The following is a 20451-nucleotide window of genomic DNA, read 5'->3' as shown; positions in this document are numbered from 1 at the left end:
CAGGTGGACGTATGGGCAGACAGACAGATGGACGTATGGGCAGACAGACAGGTGGACGTATGGGCAGACAGACAGGTGGACGTATGGGCAGACAGACAGGTGGACATATGGGCAGACAGACAGGTGGACGTATGGGCAGACAGACAGGTGGACGTATGGGCAGACAGACAGGTGGACGTATGGACAGACAGACGGGTAGACGTATGGGCAGACAGACAGGTGGACGTATGGGCAGACAGACAGGTGGACGTATGGGCAGACAGACAGGTGGACGTATGGACAGACAGACAGGTGGACGTATGGGCAGACAGACAGGTGGACGTATGGGCAGACAGACAGGTGGACGTATGGGCAGACAGACAGGTGGACGTATGGACAGACAGACAGGTGGACGTATGGGCAGACAGACAGGTGGACATATGGGCAGACAGACAAGTGGACGTATGGGCAGACAGACGGGTGGACATATGGGCAGACAGACGGGTAGACGTATGGGCAGACAGACAGGTGGACGTATGGGCAGACAGACGGGTGGACATATGGGCAGACAGGTGGACGTATGGGCAGACAGACGGGTGGACGTATGGGCAGACAGACAGGTGGACGTATGGGCAGACAGACAGGTGGACGTATGGGCAGACAGACGGGTGGACGTATGGGCAGACAGACGGGTGGACATATGGGCAGACAGGTGGACGTATGGGCAGAAAGACAGGTGGACGTATGGGCAGACAGACAGGTGGACATATGGGCAGACAGACAGGTGGACGTATGGGCAGACAGACAGGTGGACGTATGGGCAGACAGACAGGTGGACGTATGGACAGACAGACGGGTAGACGTATGGGCAGACAGACAGGTGGACGTATGGACAGACAGACGGGTGGACGTATGGGCAGACAGACAGGTGGACATATGGGCAGACAGACAGGTGGACGTATGGGCAGACAGACAGGTGGACGTATGGGCAGACAGACAGGTGGACGTATGGGCAGACAGACAGATGGACGTATGGGCAGACAGACAGGTGGACGTATGGGCAGACAGACAGGTGGACGTATGGGCAGACAGACAGGTGGACGTATGGGCAGACAGACAGGTGGACGTATGGACAGACAGACAGGTGGACGTATGGGCAGACAGACAGGTGGACATATGGGCAGACAGACAAGTGGACGTATGGGCAGACAGACGGGTGGACATATGGGCAGACAGACGGGTAGACGTATGGGCAGACAGACAGGTGGACGTATGGGCAGACAGACGGGTGGACATATGGGCAGACAGGTGGACGTATGGGCAGACAGACGGGTGGACGTATGGGCAGACAGACAGGTGGACGTATGGGCAGACAGACAGGTGGACGTATGGGCAGACAGACGGGTGGACGTATGGGCAGACAGACGGGTGGACATATGGGCAGACAGGTGGACGTATGGGCAGAAAGACAGGTGGACGTATGGGCAGACAGACGGGTGGACATATGGGCAGACAGGTGGACGTATGGGCAGACAGACGGGTGGACGTATGGGCAGACAGACGGGTGGACGTATGGGCAGACAGACGGGTGGACGTATGGGCAGACAGACGGGTGGACGTATGGGCAGACAGACAGGTGGACGTATGGGCAGACAGACAGGTGGACGTATGGGCAGACAGACGGGTGGACATATGGGCAGACAGGTGGACGTATGGGCAGACAGACGGGTGGACATATGGGCAGACAGGTGGACGTATGGGCAGACAGACGGGTGGACATATGGGCAGACAGGTGGACGTATGGGCAGACAGACGGGTAGACATATGGGCAGACAGACGGGTGGACGTATGGGCAGACAGACGGGTGGACGTATGGGCAGACAGACGGGTGGACGTATGGGCAGACAGACGGGTGGACGTATGGGCAGACAGACAGGTGGACGTATGGGCAGACAGACGGGTGGACATATGGGCAGACAGGTGGACGTATGGGCAGACAGACGGGTGGACATATGGGCAGACAGGTGGACGTATGGGCAGACAGACGGGTGGACATATGGGCAGACAGGTGGACGTATGGGCAGACAGACGGGTAGACGTATGGGCAGACAGACAGGTGGACGTATGGGCAGACAGACGGGTGGACATATGGGCAGACAGGTGGACGTATGGGCAGACAGACGGGTGGACGTATGGGCAGACAGACAGGTGGACGTATGGGCAGACAGACGGGTGGACGTATGGGCAGACAGGTGGACGTATGGGCAGACAGACAGGTGGACGTATGGGCAGACAGACGGGTGGACATATGGGCAGACAGGTGGACGTATGGGCAGACAGACGGGTGGACATATGGGCAGACAGACAGGTGGACGTATGGGCAGACAGACGGGTGGACGTATGGGCAGACAGACGGGTGGACGTATGGGCAGACAGACGGGTGGACGTATGGGCAGACAGACAGGTGGACGTATGGGCAGACAGACAGGTGGACGTATGGACAGACAGACGGGTGGACGTATGGGCAGACAGACAGGTGGACGTATGGGCAGACAGACGGGTGGACGTATGGGCAGACAGGTGGACGTATGGGCAGACAGACAGGTGGACGTATGGGCAGACAGACGGGTGGACATATGGGCAGACAGGTGGACGTATGGGCAGACAGACGGGTGGACGTATGGGCAGACAGACGGGTGGACGTATGGGCAGACAGACAGGTGGACGTATGGGCAGACAGACAGGTGGACGTATGGACAGACAGACGGGTGGACGTATGGGCAGACAGACAGGTGGACGTATGGGCAGACAGACGGGTGGACGTATGGGCAGACGGACAGGTGGACGTATGGGCAGACAGACGGGTGGACGTATGGACAGACAGACGGGTGGACATATGGGCAGACAGGTGGACGTATGTGCAGACAGACAGGTAGACGTACAGACAGACAGACGGGTAGACGTATGTGCAGACAGACAGACGGGTAGACGTATGTGCAGACAGACAGGTGAACTTGTTGTACTGACCCCGCCTTCCCCCCATGCAGTGATCGTTCGGGCTGCTGACAGTAAGAAGGTGTATCAGATTGACCTGATTCCGAAAGAGAAGATCGTGGCCCTGCTGTGCGGTCGGAACCGCCATGTGCACCTTCAGCCCTGGGGGGTTCTGGAGGGCGCAGAGTCCTCCTTTGACATCAAGCTGGCGGAAACTAAAGGCTGCCAAGCTCTGACCACAGGTGTGCTCCGACCCGGAGGCCCCGCCTGCCTGCTGGCTGCCGTCAAACGTCAGGTCAGAGAACAGACGGCTCGTCTGCATCAGACCTGTGGTTCTGATCTGATACTGTCATAATGTTGGTGTTCTGTCTGGCCCTCAGGTCCTTTGCTATGAAATCTCTCGAGCGAAACCCCACCATAAGAAGTTGTGGGAGGTGCAGGCCCCGGGTGGGGTGCAGTGGTTGGGGATGGTCCGGGACCGGTTGTGTGTCGGCTACCCCTCCGGTTTCGCCCTGCTGGCCCTGCAGGGGGAGTCGTCCCCCATCAGCCTGGTGAGCCCGGCCGACCCGTCGTTGGCCTTCCTGTCCCAACAGCCGACGGACGCCCTGCACGCCCTGGAGGTCGGGTGCAACGAGCTGCTGCTCTGCTTTAGCCAGCTCGGTGTCTACGTGGACGGTCAGGGCCGACGGTCCCGGACCCAGGAGCTGATGTGGCCTGCCACGCCACTCGCATGCTGTAGGTGTATTACTTCATGTTAGGGTGGGTGTAGACAGGTTCTCAGGTGAAGTCAGATAGGTCGACAGGTGAGGTCAGACAGGTTATCAGATGTGGTCAGACAGCTGTAATGGGCCGGTTTCTCATCTGTCGTTTTCTCGTCAGGTTCTAATTCCTCTCACCTGACGGTCTACAGCGAGTATGGGGTTGATGTGTTTGATTCTCATTCCTCAGAGTGGGTCCAGACTATCTCGCTCTGCAAGGTAACCTATCACAGCTCAGCTCAGAAACAGCCAATCAAGGTTTAGAACTTTCTGAAAAGCTGTGATGTTGTCACCTGTCCTCAGATCAGACCTCTGAATATCGAAGGGACTCTAAACCTGCTGAGTTCAGAACCTCCTCGTTTGATTTACTTCAGCAACACCTCATCAGGTAACTTCACACCTTACCCACAAATACACCTGACCCTCAGACGTACCTAAACGCAGAAACTAACACCTATGTGTCATCAGAGGGTGACCTCACCATCCCAGAGACGTCGGACCACAGCAGGAAGCTGATGGTTCGAACTCGCAGCAAAAGGAAGTTTCTCTTCAAAGTTCCTGAAGAAGAGCGACTACAGCAGAGGAGGTGACTCAGCAGAATGTAGCACTGACTCGGCAGAATGTAGCACTGACTCAGCAGAATGTAGCACTGACTCAGCAGAATGTAGCACTGACTCGGCAGAATGTAGCACTGACTCGGCAGAATGTAGCACTGATTCAGCAGAATGTAGCACTGACTCAGCAGAATGTAGCACTGACTCAGCAGAATGCGGCACTGACTCAGCAGAATGCGGCACTGACTCAGCAGAATGTAGCACTGACTCAGCAGAATGTAGCACTGACTCAGCAGAATGTAGCACTGACTCGGCAGAATGCGCCACTGACTCAGCAGAATGCGGCACTGACTCAGCAGAATGCGGCACTGACTCAGCAGAATGCGGCACTGACTCGGCAGAATGCGGCACTGACTCGGCAGAATGCGGCACTGACTCGGCAGAATGCGCCACTGACTCGGCAGAATGCGGCACTGACTCAGCAGAATGCGGCACTGACTCGGCAGAATGTGGCACTGACTCGGCAGAATGCGGCACTGACTCGGCAGAATGCGGCACTGACTCGGCAGAATGCGACACTGACTCGGCAGAATGCGCCACTGACTCTGCAGAATGCGGCACTGACTCTGCAGAATGCGGCACTGACTCGGCAGAATGCGGCACTGACTCTGCAGAATGCGGCACTGACTCGGCAGAATGCGGCACTGACTCGGCAGAATGCGGCACTGACTCGGCAGAATGCGGCACTGACTCGGCAGAATGCGACACTGACTCGGCAGAATGCGGCACTGACTCGGCAGAATGCGGCACTGACTCGGCAGAATGCGCCACTGACTCGGCAGAATGCGCCACTGACTCGGCAGAATGCGCCACTGACTCTGCAGAATGCGCCACTGACTCGGCAGAATGCGGCACTGACTCGGCAGAATGCGGCACTGACTCGGCAGAATGCGACACTGACTCGGCAGAATGCGGCACTGACTCGGCAGAATGCGGCACTGACTCTGCAGAATGCGCCACTGACTCTGCAGAATGCGCCACTGACTCGGCAGAATGCGGCACTGACTCGGCAGAATGCGACACTGACTCGGCAGAATGCGGCACTGACTCGGCAGAATGCGCCACTGACTCGGCAGAATGCGCCACTGACTCGGCAGAATGCGCCACTGACTCGGCAGAATGCGCCACTGACTCGGCAGAATGCGCCACTGACTCGGCAGAATGCGGCACTGACTCGGCAGAATGCAGCACTGACTCGGCAGAATGTAGCACTGACTCGGCAGAATGTAGCACTGACTCGGCAGAATGCGGCACTGACTCGGCAGAATGCGCCACTGACTCGGCAGAATGCGCCACTGACTCGGCAGAATGCGCCACTGACTCGGCAGAATGCGCCACTGACTCGGCAGAATGCGCCACTGACTCTGCAGAATGCGGCACTGACTCGGCAGAATGCGGCACTGACTCGGCAGAATGCGACACTGACTCGGCAGAATGCGGCACTGACTCGGCAGAATGCGGCACTGACTCTGCAGAATGCGCCACTGACTCTGCAGAATGCGCCACTGACTCTGCAGAATGCGCCACTGACTCGGCAGAATGCGCCACTGACTCGGCAGAATGCGGCACTGACTCGGCAGAATGCGACACTGACTCGGCAGAATGCGGCACTGACTCGGCAGAATGCGGCACTGACTCGGCAGAATGCGCCACTGACTCGGCAGAATGCGCCACTGACTCGGCAGAATGCGCCACTGACTCGGCAGAATGCGCCACTGACTCGGCAGAATGCGCCACTGACTCGGCAGAATGCGGCACTGACTCGGCAGAATGTAGCACTGACTCGGCAGAATGTAGCACTGACTCGGCAGAATGTAGCACTGACTCGGCAGAATGCGCCACTGACTCGGCAGAATGCGCCACTGACTCGGCAGAATGCGGCACTGACTCGGCAGAATGCGGCACTGACTCGGCAGAATGCGGCACTGACTCGGCAGAATGCGCCACTGACTCGGCAGAATGCGGCACTGACTCGGCAGAATGCGACACTGACTCGGCAGAATGCGGCACTGACTCGGCAGAATGCGGCACTGACTCGGCAGAATGCGCCACTGACTCGGCAGAATGCGCCACTGACTCGGCAGAATGCGCCACTGACTCTGCAGAATGCGGCACTGACTCGGCAGAATGCGGCACTGACTCGGCAGAATGCGACACTGACTCGGCAGAATGCGGCACTGACTCGGCAGAATGCGGCACTGACTCGGCAGAATGCGACACTGACTCGGCAGAATGCGGCACTGACTCGGCAGAATGCGGCACTGACTCGGCAGAATGCGGCACTGACTCGGCAGAATGCGGCACTGACTCGGCAGAATGCGGCACTGACTCGGCAGAATGCGCCACTGACTCGGCAGAATGCGGCACTGACTCGGCAGAATGCGGCAGCAGAATTTATTAGTTAGATTTGTTGATGTAAATAACACATTTCCCATTATATCCTGTTGTTTGTGTCGTCAGGGAGATGCTGAGGGACCCGGAGCTCAGGTCCAAGATGATTTCTAACCCGACCAACTTCAACCACGTGGCCCACATGGGACCAGGAGACGGCATGCAGGTCCTGATGGACCTCCCTCTGGTAACCCTTCCTCCCTGCTCCTCCTCCTCCTGCCGGCATGTCCTCCTCCCCCTCCTCCCCCGGACAGCTCTGGTCATCACACTGACTCCTCTCTTCTCTCCCCCTGTCACTCTTTCCTCACCCTTCCTCTTCCTCCCTGATGTTCAGGTTTGTGACCTCACCTCCCTCTCACCCTCCCCGTCCCCCTCTCCCTCCTCCTCCTCCTCCCGTCACACCCTCATCTCCCCCCCCTCCAACTTTGAGCACGTCTATCACATGACGTCGGCGTCGGCCGGCGCCTTCTTGCAGAAAGACGCCTCCTCTTCCTCCTCCCAGCAGAGCCTCCTGCAGCCTTCCTCCTCCTCTTCCTCCTCCTCTCCCTCCATCTCCTCTCTGGGAAGGGTAGGCTCTCTCTTTTCCTCCTCTCAGTGGTCAGCTGATCAGGTCACATGACTGCAGGTCAGACCTCACATATGACTTGAACGCAACCACATGGTTTATTGATCGATCAATCGATTATTAGATTGAGGAAGAACATGTTCATCGGGTGTTGATGGATTAACAGTTGCTGCTGATCGACTGATCAATAAATCTGCTCTTCATTCTCCTTTTAATGTTGGCTAACTGGTATTGATTACCGCCTGCTGATTGATCTGTCGGTTGTTTCCTGAAGTTCAGTAACGATGATGTCTTTAGACGCCACCAGGGGGCGCCTCACTCTCACATGTCTTTCTGAGGTTGTTCATCCTCTCTGGGCTTAAATTTGTCTCAAAAATAACTGCAAATACGCCTCGAGTTTTGCTATCCACAAATACAAATGTCCTATATGGATGGATGGATGGATGGATGGATGGATGGATGATGGATAGATGGATGATGGATGGATGATGGATGGATGGATGGATGGAAGATGGATGGATGGATGGATGATGGATGGATGGATGATGGATAGATGGATGATGGATGGATGATGGATGGATGGATGGATGGAAGATGGATGGATGATGGATGGATGGATGATGGATGGATGGATGATGGATGGATGGATGGATGGATGATGGATGGATGGATGGATGGATGATGATTGATGGATGGATGGATGGATGGATGGATGGATGGATGGATGGATGGATGATGGATGGATGGATGGATGATGGATGATGGATGGATGGATGGATGATTGATGGATGGATGGATGATGATTGATGGATGATGGATGGATGGATGGATGATGGATGATGGATGGATGGATGGATGATGGATGGATGGATTGATGGATGGATGATGGATGATGGATGGATGGATGGATGGATGATGGATGGATTGATGGATGGATTGATGGATGGATGGATGGATGGATGGATGGATGATGGATGGATGGATGATGGATGGATGGATGATGGATGGATGGATGGATGATGGATGGATGGATGATGGATGATGGATGGATGGATGGATGGATGATGGATGGATTGATGGATGGATTGATGGATGGATGGATGGATGGATGGATGGATGATGGATGGATGGATGATGGATGGATGGATGATGGATGGATGGATGATGGATGGATGGATGGATGATGGATGGATGGATGATGGATGGATGGATGGATGATTGATGGATGGATGGATGGATGATGGATGATGGATGGATTGATGGATGGATGGATGGATGGATGGATGATGGATGAATAGAGGATGGATGGATGATGGATGGATGGATGGATGATGGATGGATGGATGGAGGATAGATGGATAGAGGATGGATGATGGATGGATGGATGGATGGATGGATGATGGAGGATGGATGGATGATTGATGGATGGATGATGGATGATGGATGGATTGATGGATGGATGGATGGATGGATGGATGGATGGATGGATGGATGATCATTGCAGGTTTTCAGGGCCCTGTCCTACAGTCCCTCTGTTGCCCCCCCCTCAGGGGTCCTGCTGGTCCTGCTCTGGGGGAGAAGCAGCCTCTGAACCACGAAACTCAAAGTTCTGTTACTGCTGATCTGCCATCTTCTTTCTTCGTAGTTCTTCAGCCGAGCCTCAGATGCATCCGTGAGCAACAGCGCCATCTCCTGGATAGTTTGTGAATCTCAAGCCATTAAAGAATGTCTCAAAAATGCCAACATGTGATTGCTGATCCAAAATGCTGAGTCAGGATTCACAAACAGCTTTTTGTTTTACAAATGGAAAATACACAAGTTTTTTTGTGGGTAGCAAAACTTGAGGCATATTTGCAGAGCACCTCTGTGCGTTTGCAGTTATTTTTGAGACAAATTTAAGCCCATAATCCTCAGCCAATCGGTTGCTTCCAGCGAGAACCTGAGAGCGGTCCTCATAAAGGCAGCTGAACACAGTGATGTTTTGGTCAGTCTGTAACCTGCTTCCTGTGTGTTTGTGCGTGTGCAGAGTGTGATGCCCTCCCCTCAGGATGACTCTGTTAAAGATAAGCCCCGCCCATTGTCCAGCATATCCCGGCAACAGCGGAGCAAGTCTCATATCACTCGCACAGCCTCAGGTAAACACACACCTGTCTGGATGTGTCCATCTGCATGAGCTGAGAGTTCATCTGTGTTTATTTGCTCAGATTTTGGGGGCGGAGCCTCTACCCGCAGCACCTGTGAACCGGATCAGGACCCGGACCGAGAGGTAATGCACACACACGTGCACACTCTCACACACACACACACTCACTCTCACACACACACACACTCACTCTCACACACACACACACTCACTCTCACACACACACACACTCACTCTCACACACACACACACACACTCACACACTCACACACACACACACACACACACACACACTCACTCTCTCACACACACACACACTCACTCTCACACACACACTCACACACTCTCACACACACACACACACTCGCACACACACACACACTCAGTCTCTCACACACACACACACTCACTCTCACACTCACACACTCTCACACACACACACTCACTCTCACACACTCTCACACACACACACACTCACTCTCACACACACACTCACTCTCACACACACACACACTCACTCTCACACACACACACACACACTCACTCTCACACACACACACACACACTCACACACTCTCACACACACTCACACACTCTCACACACACACACTCACTCTCACACACTCTCACACACACACACACACTCACTCTCACACACACTCTCACACTCTCACACACACACACTCACTCTCACACACTCTCACACACTCTCACACACACACACACTCACTCTCACACACACACTCACTCTCACACACACACACACACTCACACACACTCTCACACACACACACTCACTCTCACACACTCTCACTCACACACACACTCACTCTCACACACACACACTCACTCACTCTCACACACACACACTCACTCTCTCACACACACTCACTCTCACACACACACACACTCACTCTCACACACTCTCACACACACACACTCACTCTCACACACTCTCACTCACACACACACTCACTCTCACACACACACACTCACACACTCTCACACACACACACACTCACACACACACTCACTCACTCTCACACACACACACTCACACACACACTCACTCACTCTCACACACACACACTCACACTCACTCTCTCACTCACACACTCTCACACACTCACACTCACTCTCTCACTCACTCACTCTCACACACACACACTCTCACACACTCACACTCACTCACTCTCACACACTCACTCTCTCACACTCACTCTCTCACACACACACTCACTCACTCTCACACACTCACTCTCACACACACACTCACTCTCTCACACACACTCACACTCACTCTCTCACACACACACACTCACTCTCACACACTCACTCTCACACACACACACTCACTCACACTCACTCTCACACACACTCTCACACTCACTCTCTCACACTCACTCTCTCACACACACTCTCTCACACTCACTCTCTCACACACACACTCACTCACTCTCTCACACTCACTCTCTCACACACACACTCACTCTCTCACACTCACTCTCTCACACTCACTCTCTCACACTCACTCTCTCACACTCACTCTCTCACACACACACACTCACTCTCACACACTCACTCTCACACACTCACTCTCACACACTCACACTCACTCTCTCACACACACTCACACTCACTTTCTCACACTCACTCTCTCACACACACTCACACTCACTCTCTCACACACACACTCACTCTCTCACACACACTCACACTCACTCTCTCACACTCACTCTCTCACACACACACTCACTCACTCTCACACACTCACACTCACTCTCTCACACTCACTCTCTCACACACACACACACTCACTCTCTCACACACACACTCACTCTCACACACTCACTCTCACACTCACACTCACTCTCTCACACTCACTCTCTCACACACACACACTCACTCTCACACACACACACACACACTCACTCTCACACACACACACTCACACTCACTCTCACACACACACACACACACTCACTCTCACACACACTCACACACTCACCTGCAGCCCTGCTGTCAGTCAGAAGGATGTATTGATCTCTCTCTCTCTCTGCATGTGTCCCCCCCCCCCAGCCGGACTCGGACTCCACCAAACATTCGACCCCCTCCAACAGCTCCAACCCCAGCAGCCCCCCCAGCCCCAACTCCCCCCACCGCAGCCAGCTCACCCTGGACGGTCTGGACTCTGAGCCCTGAGCCCCGCCCCCACACCTGACTGTGTCCCTTTGAACCAATCAGAGTTTAGCTTTTACTTTGTGGATTTTATTGTGGCGGGGTGAGCCTGAGATTCCTGCTGCTTTTATTTTGTTGGATTTTACCTGCTGGGAAGCCCCGCCCCCTGGTTTTAACCCCTGCTGATGGCCATTGGTTGACCTTTGATCTTATCTGGATTGGCCGTGGGACCAGTCGCTTCCTGTTCTTCTTCTTCATCTGTATTGAATAACTTCCTGTTAAGCTTTAGCGTGTATTAGCCACTGTGCTAACTGAGGCTAAGACGCGAGGTCTCACTCTGAAGAAAAAACACTGTATTAAATAATTTTAAAGTTTGTTGAAGTTGCACATCATCATCATGGTTGTTGTAGAGAAAAATCTTTGATTTCGTCAGTCATGATCTTTTCTCTTGCCCCCCTCAGCCTGCCCCCAGGGGCAGATTAGGGGTGTCACACCTGAACACTACTGCTTTGGCTTCTTCCAGAATCACCGGTTAAAGAATCTTTGTAACGATAAACTGTTAGCAGCCAAAACCCAAATAAACCAACCTAAAGAAAACCTGAGCCTCAGTCACTCTAGAAAATGTGTCCAAAGCTGAGCGGCACGTTGCTTTCCATCGAAGAAGGAAATAAAAACATCAAAATGAGGAAACTCAGACGGTGCCATGAAATAAAACAGGAGTCTCAGTATTAGTGAGTGGGTCAGGGTGAATGGGACTTCGGATCCTGCAGATAATTAGTTGCTTCTAGTTCTTAAATTAGAACTTCTGGATTGCTCTGGAAGCTGGTTCTGGTTGAATCTGAGTGAATTGGATTTATAAATATAAAGTGAATATCAGATTTATGGACTGGGAGCAGAAGGTTTCTGCCTCTCACCTGCACAGGTGATCCGGATGCAGCCTCCACACATACATGAGGTAAGAACAGGTGAAACTGCTACATTCCTTGTTGCTATGGTGACAATGGGACATCATCAGCGAGTCGGATGCTTCTGTTTTTGTCATATTTAATTCAGTGCCATGATAAATGATTCATTCAGTCCTCAGACACGACTGACAGGCAAGTTAATTATTCACGAGCTGTCTGGTGGTGACACTGACTTGGCCAATCAGAGCGTCCGCATCGGAGCGTAGCAACAGCAGAGCCAATCAGAGTGCAGCAGGAATGGGGTCAGAGTCTGTTGGAGATGTTGAACTTCCTCTGAGCGCCGCTTCTCTGCATCTTTATTTCCTCCAATCAGGTTCAAATCAGTTCAACACGGAAATGGAAAGTTGAGATTTAAAGGAACTGAAACACAAACTCCCAACAGTGTGTTCAGAACCTTCGGGGCCCGGTCCGACAGCGTTTTCAGAACCTTTGGCATGTGACTGCACTATATTTACCTTTTTATCTTCATTTTTCACTTCCAAACTCTGATAATAAAGTAATATTCTATATAATCTCAGATAACCTTCCTGTAACAACATGATCAGATCCACCAGATGAAGCATCTGCAGCTGTTTCTGGAGAAGATTTACTGAACATCTGGAGTTTCAGACCCAAATCACAGCTGAGTGCTGAAGCAGTTTTTCTCCATCTGACTTTAACCTCAGGATGTTTTTCAGTAAAGGTTATGGGAGGGTTGTTTCTGACTATTTAACCACTCTGTCTTTATCTCTCTGTGGGTGATGATTTACTCACTTCCTGTCTGTATTTAAACTGAGACATTTCAATCTTAACCTGCATTTAACGCGAGAAACGGTTCAGCTGCAGATAACCACACAGGAAGCTGCTCACAGTATGAAAGACAAAGGTTTTTGAAGCTGTGTCGCCCAGAAAGAGCCAGTTCCGAGAACCCTGTTTTATATGCGAGTCAAAGATCCTGGTCAGAAATAACTCCAAGGTTCCTCTCTGTAGGACTAGAAGCCAAGGAAATACCATCTAGAGTAACTCTATAACAGGACAGTTTCTCCCTGAAGCGCTCAGGTCCGAAGAGAACAACTTCAGTTTGTCTGAATTTAGATGCAGACAGTTCTGACTCATCCAGGTCTTTATGTCTTTAAGACAGGCTTGTAGTCTGACCAACCTGTTGGTTTCATCTGGTTTCATAGATAAGTACAGCTGAGTATCATCAGCATAGCAATAGAACTTTATGCCCTGCTGTCTGATAATGTTACCTAATGGAAGCATGTATAAAGTAAAAAGAATCGGTCCGAGCACAGAACCCTGAGGAACTCCATGACTTACTCCAATGTGTGAGGAAGATTCTTCATTTACAAGAACAAACTGGAATCTATCAGATAAATATGACTTAAACCAGCCTAATGCAGTTCCTTTAATCCCAATAACATGTTCAAGTCTCTGTAACAGAATGCTGTGATCGATCGTATCAAATGCAGCACTGAGATCCAACAGGACAAGAAACAAGTCCGCTATCAGAGGCTAAGAGGAGATCATTGGTAACTTTCACCAGTGCTGTTTCTGTGCTATGATGCACTCTGAATCCTGACTGAAACTCTTCAGATTATTTCTATGGAAATGATCACAAAGATTGGATATAGGTCGATAATTAGCCAACACTTCTGAATCAAGAGTAGGTTTTTTAAGTAAAGGTTTAATTACAGCAACCTTAAAAGTCTGAGGTACATATCCTGTCAACAAAGACCGATTGATCAGATCCAATATGGAAGTATTGATTAAGGGGAAAACCTCCTTGAACAGTCTGGTTGGGATTGGGTCTAAAATACAAGTTGATGGTTTAGAAGAGACTATTGCTGTTGTTAGCTCAGAGAGATCAACTGGGCAGAAGCTGTCTAAATACAAATCAGGTTCTAAAGATACTTCTAAAGCTGCTCTACTTGATGATACATCAGTGATAATAATGGGAAGGATTCCATCAATCTTCTCTCTGATAGAAACAATTTTATTGATGAAGAATCTCATGAAATCATCACTGCTGAGAGTTAAAGGAATACATGGCTCAGCAGAGCTCGGACTCTTTGTCAGCCTGGCAACAGTGCTGAAAAGAAACCTGGGATTATTCTTATTCTCTTCTATCAATGATGAATAATAAGCAGTTCTAGCTTTACGAAGGGCTTTCTTATACGTTATTAAACTATCTTTCCAGACTAATTGAGACTCTTCTAAATTAGAGGAACGCCACTGTCTCTCCAGCTTTCTTGCAGTCTGCTTTAAAGCAGCTGTGAATTATACCAAGGAGCCAACCTCTTCTGACTGATTACCTTCCTTTTCAGAGGGGCAACATTGTCCAGTGTTGTACGCATTGAAGCTATAGTGCTGTCAACAAGAGAGTCAAGTTCTACTGGAGTAAAATTTAGGTAGCCGTCCTCTGTCATATCAGCACATGGCAGTGAAGAAAAGGATGATGAAATCAACTCTTTAAATCTGGTTACAGCATTCTCTGACAGACACCTTCTATATGTAGAATTCTTCTCAGAAACCGTGTAGTCAAGTAATGTAAATTCAAAAGTTATTAAAAAATGGTCAGACAAGACAGAGTTATGAGGGAACACTGTTAACTGTTCACTCTCAATGCCATAAGTCAAAGGTCAAGGGTATGATTAAGGCAGTGAGTAGGTCTGTGAACACTTTGAGAAAATCCAATAGAGTCTAATATAGAATTAAAGTTAATATTTAGGCTGTCATTTTCAACATCTACATGAATATTAAAGTCACCCACTACAATGACTTTATCTGTACTCAGCACTAACTGGGATAAAAACTCTGAGAATTCAGACAGAAACTCAGAATAAGGGCCAGGTGGACGATACACAACAACAAACACAAGAGGTTTTTGTGATTTCCACTTTGGGAAAAACTGAGAATCAGAGATTCAAAAGAGCTAAAACTAATCTTGGGTCTAGGACTGATAAGTAACCCTGATCTGAAGATAGCTGCCACTCCTCCTCCTCTGCCTGTGGTTCTAGGGACATGAACATTTAAATAGTCAGAGGGAGTTGATTCATTAATGCTAACATGATCCTCCTGCTGCAGCCAGGTTTCTGTAAGACAAAATATATCAATATGATGATCACAGATCAAATCATTCACTAACAGAGACTTCAAAGGGAGAGATCTAATATTCAGCAAACCACATTTAATAGTTTATTTTCTCCTCTTGTGTTGATTGATATATTTAATTTGGGTGGTGTGGGAGCAGACAGTCATGATGTGGTTTTTGGGGGGGGCAGCATCAGGTGGGAAGCCGCAGAGAAGTGTGTAAGACTACAACTCTGCATCCTGGTCTCAACCCTGGGTTGTCATGTTTTTGGATGACTAATAAATTCGTCCATATTTCTAGAAATGAGAGCCGCTCCTTCCAAAGTGGGATGGATGCCGTCTCTCCTCATCAGACCAGGTTTTCTCCAGAAAGATTGCCAATTATCTATGTAGCCCACGTTGTTTGCTGGACACCATCTAGACAACCAGCGATTGAATGAGGACATGCGGCTAAACATGTCATCACTGGTCAGATTTGGCAGGGGTCCAGAGAAAACTACGGAGTCCCACATTGTTTTGGCAAAATTACACACCGATGCAACATTAATTTTAGTGACCTCCGATTGGCGTAACCGGGTGTCATTACCGCCGACATGAATAACTATTTTACCGTATTTCCGCTTATCCTTAGCCAGCAGTTTTAAATAGGATTCTATGTCGCCCGCTCTGGCCCCTGGAATGCATTTGACTATGGTCGCTGGTGTCGCTAATGCCACGTTTCTGACTATAGAGCTGCCAATTACCAGGGTTTTGTCCTCAGCGGGTGTGTCGCTGAGTGGAAAATCTATTTGAAACGTGGACAGGTTGATGGTGAACCACGGGCTTGACTTTAGGACTATGACTCCTCTTCCTGACAGTCACCCAGCCGCTCTTAAGTCCCGGCTGCTCGGGATCTGCTCGGGGACGGCTAACAGAGCGAGCTACGCTAGGTGGCTCCGCACTGACTAAAGGGGCCTGGCTCGCTTTCGGGTGGTTTTCAACAGTGCAGAGCCGAGCTTCCAATTCAGATAACCTTGCCTCCAAAACTACAGAAAGACTACATTTGTTCCATGTACCATTATCACTAAAGGAGGCAGAGGAGTAACTAAACAGCTGACACACGGAGCAGGTGAAAGCAGGAGATAGAGGAAGAGAACTGGTAGCCATGCTAAGCTAGAGAACCAGACACACCGCTAAAAAGTGAAAAATAAAAACTAAATATCTGTAAGAGTGAGCGTTAGAATATAACAAGTATGGGATAGAGTTAACTATGCAAGATGTGTAAATTATAGGGTGAAATAAGATGATTATTAGTAGTTCAAGAGGAGCGAGAAATGTCACAGTGCACACACAAAGCAACAGGAAGTGATGCAATACGTCTTGCAATAAGACGCAGCCTGTCACAAAGACACATCATTTGTTCCCATTTCTTTCTTTCTCCCAACGACTCCTGTAATGCCTGAAACTCCCTATGTACAATTTCTACTAGAGACAAACGGGCATTGAAACAGGATAATGTCTTCTCGATTAACATCAGAATGTCCGTTGAACCATTGCTAGTTGGAGACGTCGCTCTGGGTGACTCTTCATTGCGACTTCATTTGGAGCTTGAGGTTGTTTTACTGGCAGACAGGGTTTGGTTGGTTTTCCCCATGATGATCCTGTCAGAACACTTTTCAATGTAATCCGTTTGGCTGTCCAGACTTTCTGCGATATGCTTCAGTGTGTTCAAGATAAGGCACTTTTTTTTCTGAAACTATATTCATTTCAACTAAAGTAAGATAAAGATAAAATAAGGTAAAGCTGGGGAAGTTATTAACTTGCTGATTTGATTGCTAGATTAGAATTGCACCGTTTTTGATTCTGCCGATAGTCTCACAGAATCTCACGACACGACAGCATCTCCGTGCACCCCTTTTTGATCCTTATTCATGTCTCTGAAAGGCAGATCACTATGATTTAATAAAGCATCAGATTATGTTTTAAGCTCATTAAATCTTCTGTTTACTGAACTCTAGAACAGCTGAGGAGCATTTGTTGTTTGGATCAAGTCAAATTGGAGGCAGACATGTTGTTTTCCAACTTAGTTTATCAAAATGAGATGTTAATGTTTCAAATGTCCCATTTTAGAGGTACAGTGGGGTAGGGTAGGGTAGGGTAGGGGTAGGGTAGGGTTAGTGTTAGGGTAGGGTAGGCTAGGGTTAGGGTTAGTGGTAGGGTAGGGTAGGGGTAGGGTAGGGTTAGGGTTAGTGTTAGGGTAGGGGTTAGGGTTAGGGTTAGGGTTAGGGTAGGGTAGGGTAGGGGTAGGGTAGGGTAGGGGTAGGGTAGGGGTAGGGGTAGGGTAGGGTAGGGGTAGGGTAGGGTAGGGGTAGGGGTAGGGTAGGGTTAGGGTAGGGTAGGGTAGGGTTAGGGTAGGGTAGGGTTAGGGGTTACCCCCATGAGAACCTGCAAAGCGGACCGAACCACTGCTAGGATTAGGAGGGGGTTCCAAAGGTTTCTAGAGTTGAAGGTTTTGGTCTCTAATTAGCGCTTAAAGCTTCTGAAGTTATTAATGGCAGAACTAAAACACGAGTCTGTTCAGCTGTTTCTTCTTCATATGTTTAGCATCACTTCTCTGTCTTTGTTTACATGTTCACTGTCTTTATTCTTTTATAAGAATTAGATAAAAACTTCAAACTACAGAACGTGTTAAACTGCAGGTGTGAGTGACAACTTCTCCTGAACTTCAGCACAGAATCAGCTGCAGTTCTGATGTCGTGTTTCTTAAGTAAATGTTGTTTTACTTTAAGATGAAATCTTCCAGAATAAACACGGCTGAATGGAGGCTGCCTCTGTGCTTTATTCACCGACTGAATCACTGCTTTCAGCTTCATCAAGTTTTATGTCTGATGACACGTAATCCAGATGTTTTCTGGAAGGTTCTGATCCAGGCTGTTTACCTCAGAGACTCAAAGAACTGTAACAAATGTTTTCATGTTGCCGTTGTTTATTTACTCAGTTGTTCACTTATTTACAGTAAACTGTTTGTATTCAGTCATCACACAGTTCATTGTAGCTGAAAGTTGTTTGTGCTCATTTTAGTCCGTAAATAATAAACGACAAATAACAACAAACATCAGTGACTGAAAAAAGTGGTTCTGAAATAAAACTGTTTGAGTTCATTCAAACATCACAAACCTTTTGTTTTTGTTTGTTGTGCTCAAACATCTTTCTGTCTTGGTTCTGGTCCTGATTCTCAATGAAAAATAAATAATATTTTAATGACTCAATGTCTTTTAAACCAGAATAGGATCCAGTGGATAGTAGATCCAGTAGGATCCAGCAGAGTCTCCTCCATACTCCAGGTTTCTGCCTCTGGACTCGGTGGTCCAGCTGGGTCCAGTATTGCAGTATTTGAGCTCTCTCAGGTCTCTGCTGCTGTTCCTGTTGCCCGTTTGTTGGTCTCGGCCTGGGTGTTCAGCTCCATGGACTTGTCGGAGGCCTGGATCTGGTTCTGGCTGGTATTGGACGGTGGCGTGGGCCGGGCCTGACCACATACTTGCTCTAGTCCTTGGCGCAGCTCCTTGCGGATGTTCTTGCTGGACAGGACGTAGAGGATGGGGTTGATGGCGCTGTTGACGGTGGACAGGCCGAGGGAGATGGTGTAGGGGGTGTACAAGGTCGTCTCAAACAAGCAGGTGGTGCCATCCCGGTACGGCAGGTGGAAGACGATGGCTCGGACCAGCAGGATCAGGTGGTATGGGGCAAAGCAGACCAGGAACAGCAGCACTACCGCCACCACCAGCCGCCTCACCCGGAGCTTCTGACTGTGCTGCAGGCCTGTGCTGCGCTGAACGTTTGCCAGGACGCGGCGGTTGGTCACCACCAGCAGCAGCAGCGGCAGCAGGAAGCCAATGGTGAAGCGGGCGTAGTTGAAGCCTGCCACCGTGGCGTTGCTCTGACTCGGTTCAAAGCAGCGCCGCAAGCCGTCGGCAGTGTCGCCCTCCTTCATGGTGAAGACAGGGATGTGGCCGACAGCTACCACAATGACAATGGCGACCACGAGGAGTGCAGCATGGCGCTGTCGCCGCAAGCCACGCACCTCCAGGCTGTACGCCACGGCCATGTAGCGGTCCCAGGAGACGCAGCAAAGCAAGAAGATGCTGATATACATGTTGGTGAAGAAGATAAAGCCTGTCAGTTTGCAAGCGCCCGAACTCCACCGCCAGCAGTGACCTCGGCCCACGTAGTCCGCCCACAGCGGCAGCGTGCACAAGTAGGTCAGGTCACACAGCGACAGGCCCCACAGGTACACGCCCAGAACATTCTTCCTGCGCACCTGCAGCCAGGTGAGGAACACGGTCAGCAGGTTGGCGGGAAAGCCAACAATCAGCACAGCGCTGTAAAGCAGCATCAGTGGCAGCCGACCCTCATCGTACAGCGGCTTGCACACCAGCCAACTCTGGTTGGCCATCGGGGAGACCGCCCCCGTAACCGGCAGCATGACGGCCAATCAGTTCAGAGGATCAGAGGCTGCTGGTATGGAGAGCCAATCAGAAATCAGATAAGAGTCTGTAGGGGAAGAAAAACAAAGAGAAAAGGTCTGAAGCTGTTTTTGATCATTTTTTAGTTTCAAATCTGGGAATTAAGTCTTAAATGTCTCCATCCTCAGATGCTGAGGTGCTGAGGACTGAGTGAGAACTGAAACTGTTTCCTCATGCACTAAAACTTCTGTGGTTCGAGTTCTGTAAAACTCAAGCCAGGTTTTTCTGCTTCCTGTTGAAAACGTGTCAGACGTGTGAGGTGAGGATGTCGAACAGGAAGTTGATTCAGA

General features: G+C 50.2%; 2 protein-coding genes and 1 long non-coding RNA gene across 4 annotated transcripts in view; 2 read left to right on the top strand and 1 right to left on the bottom strand.

Annotated features, from left to right (window-relative positions):
* cdc42bpb (CDC42 binding protein kinase beta (DMPK-like)) overlaps positions 1-12219 on the top strand; it is a 39105-nt gene extending 26886 nt beyond the window's left edge. The window contains exons 29-38 of one of the 2 annotated variants that reach the window (XM_072362042.1): positions 3027-3268; positions 3354-3708; positions 3853-3950; positions 4035-4119; positions 4200-4317; positions 6806-6923; positions 7071-7304; positions 9328-9436; positions 9506-9567; positions 11524-12219. In XM_072362042.1, coding sequence (XP_072218143.1) covers positions 3027-3268; positions 3354-3708; positions 3853-3950; positions 4035-4119; positions 4200-4317; positions 6806-6923; positions 7071-7304; positions 9328-9436; positions 9506-9567; positions 11524-11646 — 1544 coding nt within the window. In that variant the 3' untranslated portion in view covers positions 11647-12219. Of the gene's footprint in view, positions 1-3026; positions 3269-3353; positions 3733-3852; positions 3951-4034; positions 4120-4199; positions 4318-6805; positions 6924-7070; positions 7305-9327; positions 9437-9505; positions 9568-11523 lie in introns of those variants that run through there. The other variant, XM_072362043.1, reaches the window with a different exon arrangement.
* LOC140266961 (uncharacterized) lies at positions 436-1159 on the top strand. The gene is made up of 3 exons (XR_011907181.1): positions 436-507; positions 832-883; positions 1092-1159. It is a non-coding gene; the product is annotated as an uncharacterized lncRNA (long non-coding RNA).
* Positions 12220-18630: 6411 nt separating the features above from the next.
* Positions 18631-20177, bottom strand: LOC140266828 (probable G-protein coupled receptor 132). The gene has a single exon (XM_072361928.1). The coding sequence runs from the start codon at positions 20119-20121 to the stop codon at positions 19042-19044; it is 1080 nt and encodes a 359-aa protein (XP_072218029.1). The 5' UTR covers positions 20122-20177; the 3' UTR covers positions 18631-19041.
* Between the last annotated feature and the right edge of the window lie 274 nt (positions 20178-20451).

The sequence above is a fragment of the Leuresthes tenuis genome, unplaced genomic scaffold (assembly GCF_036924035.1).
Source record: "Leuresthes tenuis unplaced genomic scaffold, fLeuTen1.0.hap1 SCAF_13, whole genome shotgun sequence".
Classification (NCBI taxonomy): Eukaryota; Metazoa; Chordata; class Actinopteri; order Atheriniformes; family Atherinopsidae; genus Leuresthes; species Leuresthes tenuis.
This window is presented reverse-complemented; position numbering and strand designations above follow the sequence as displayed.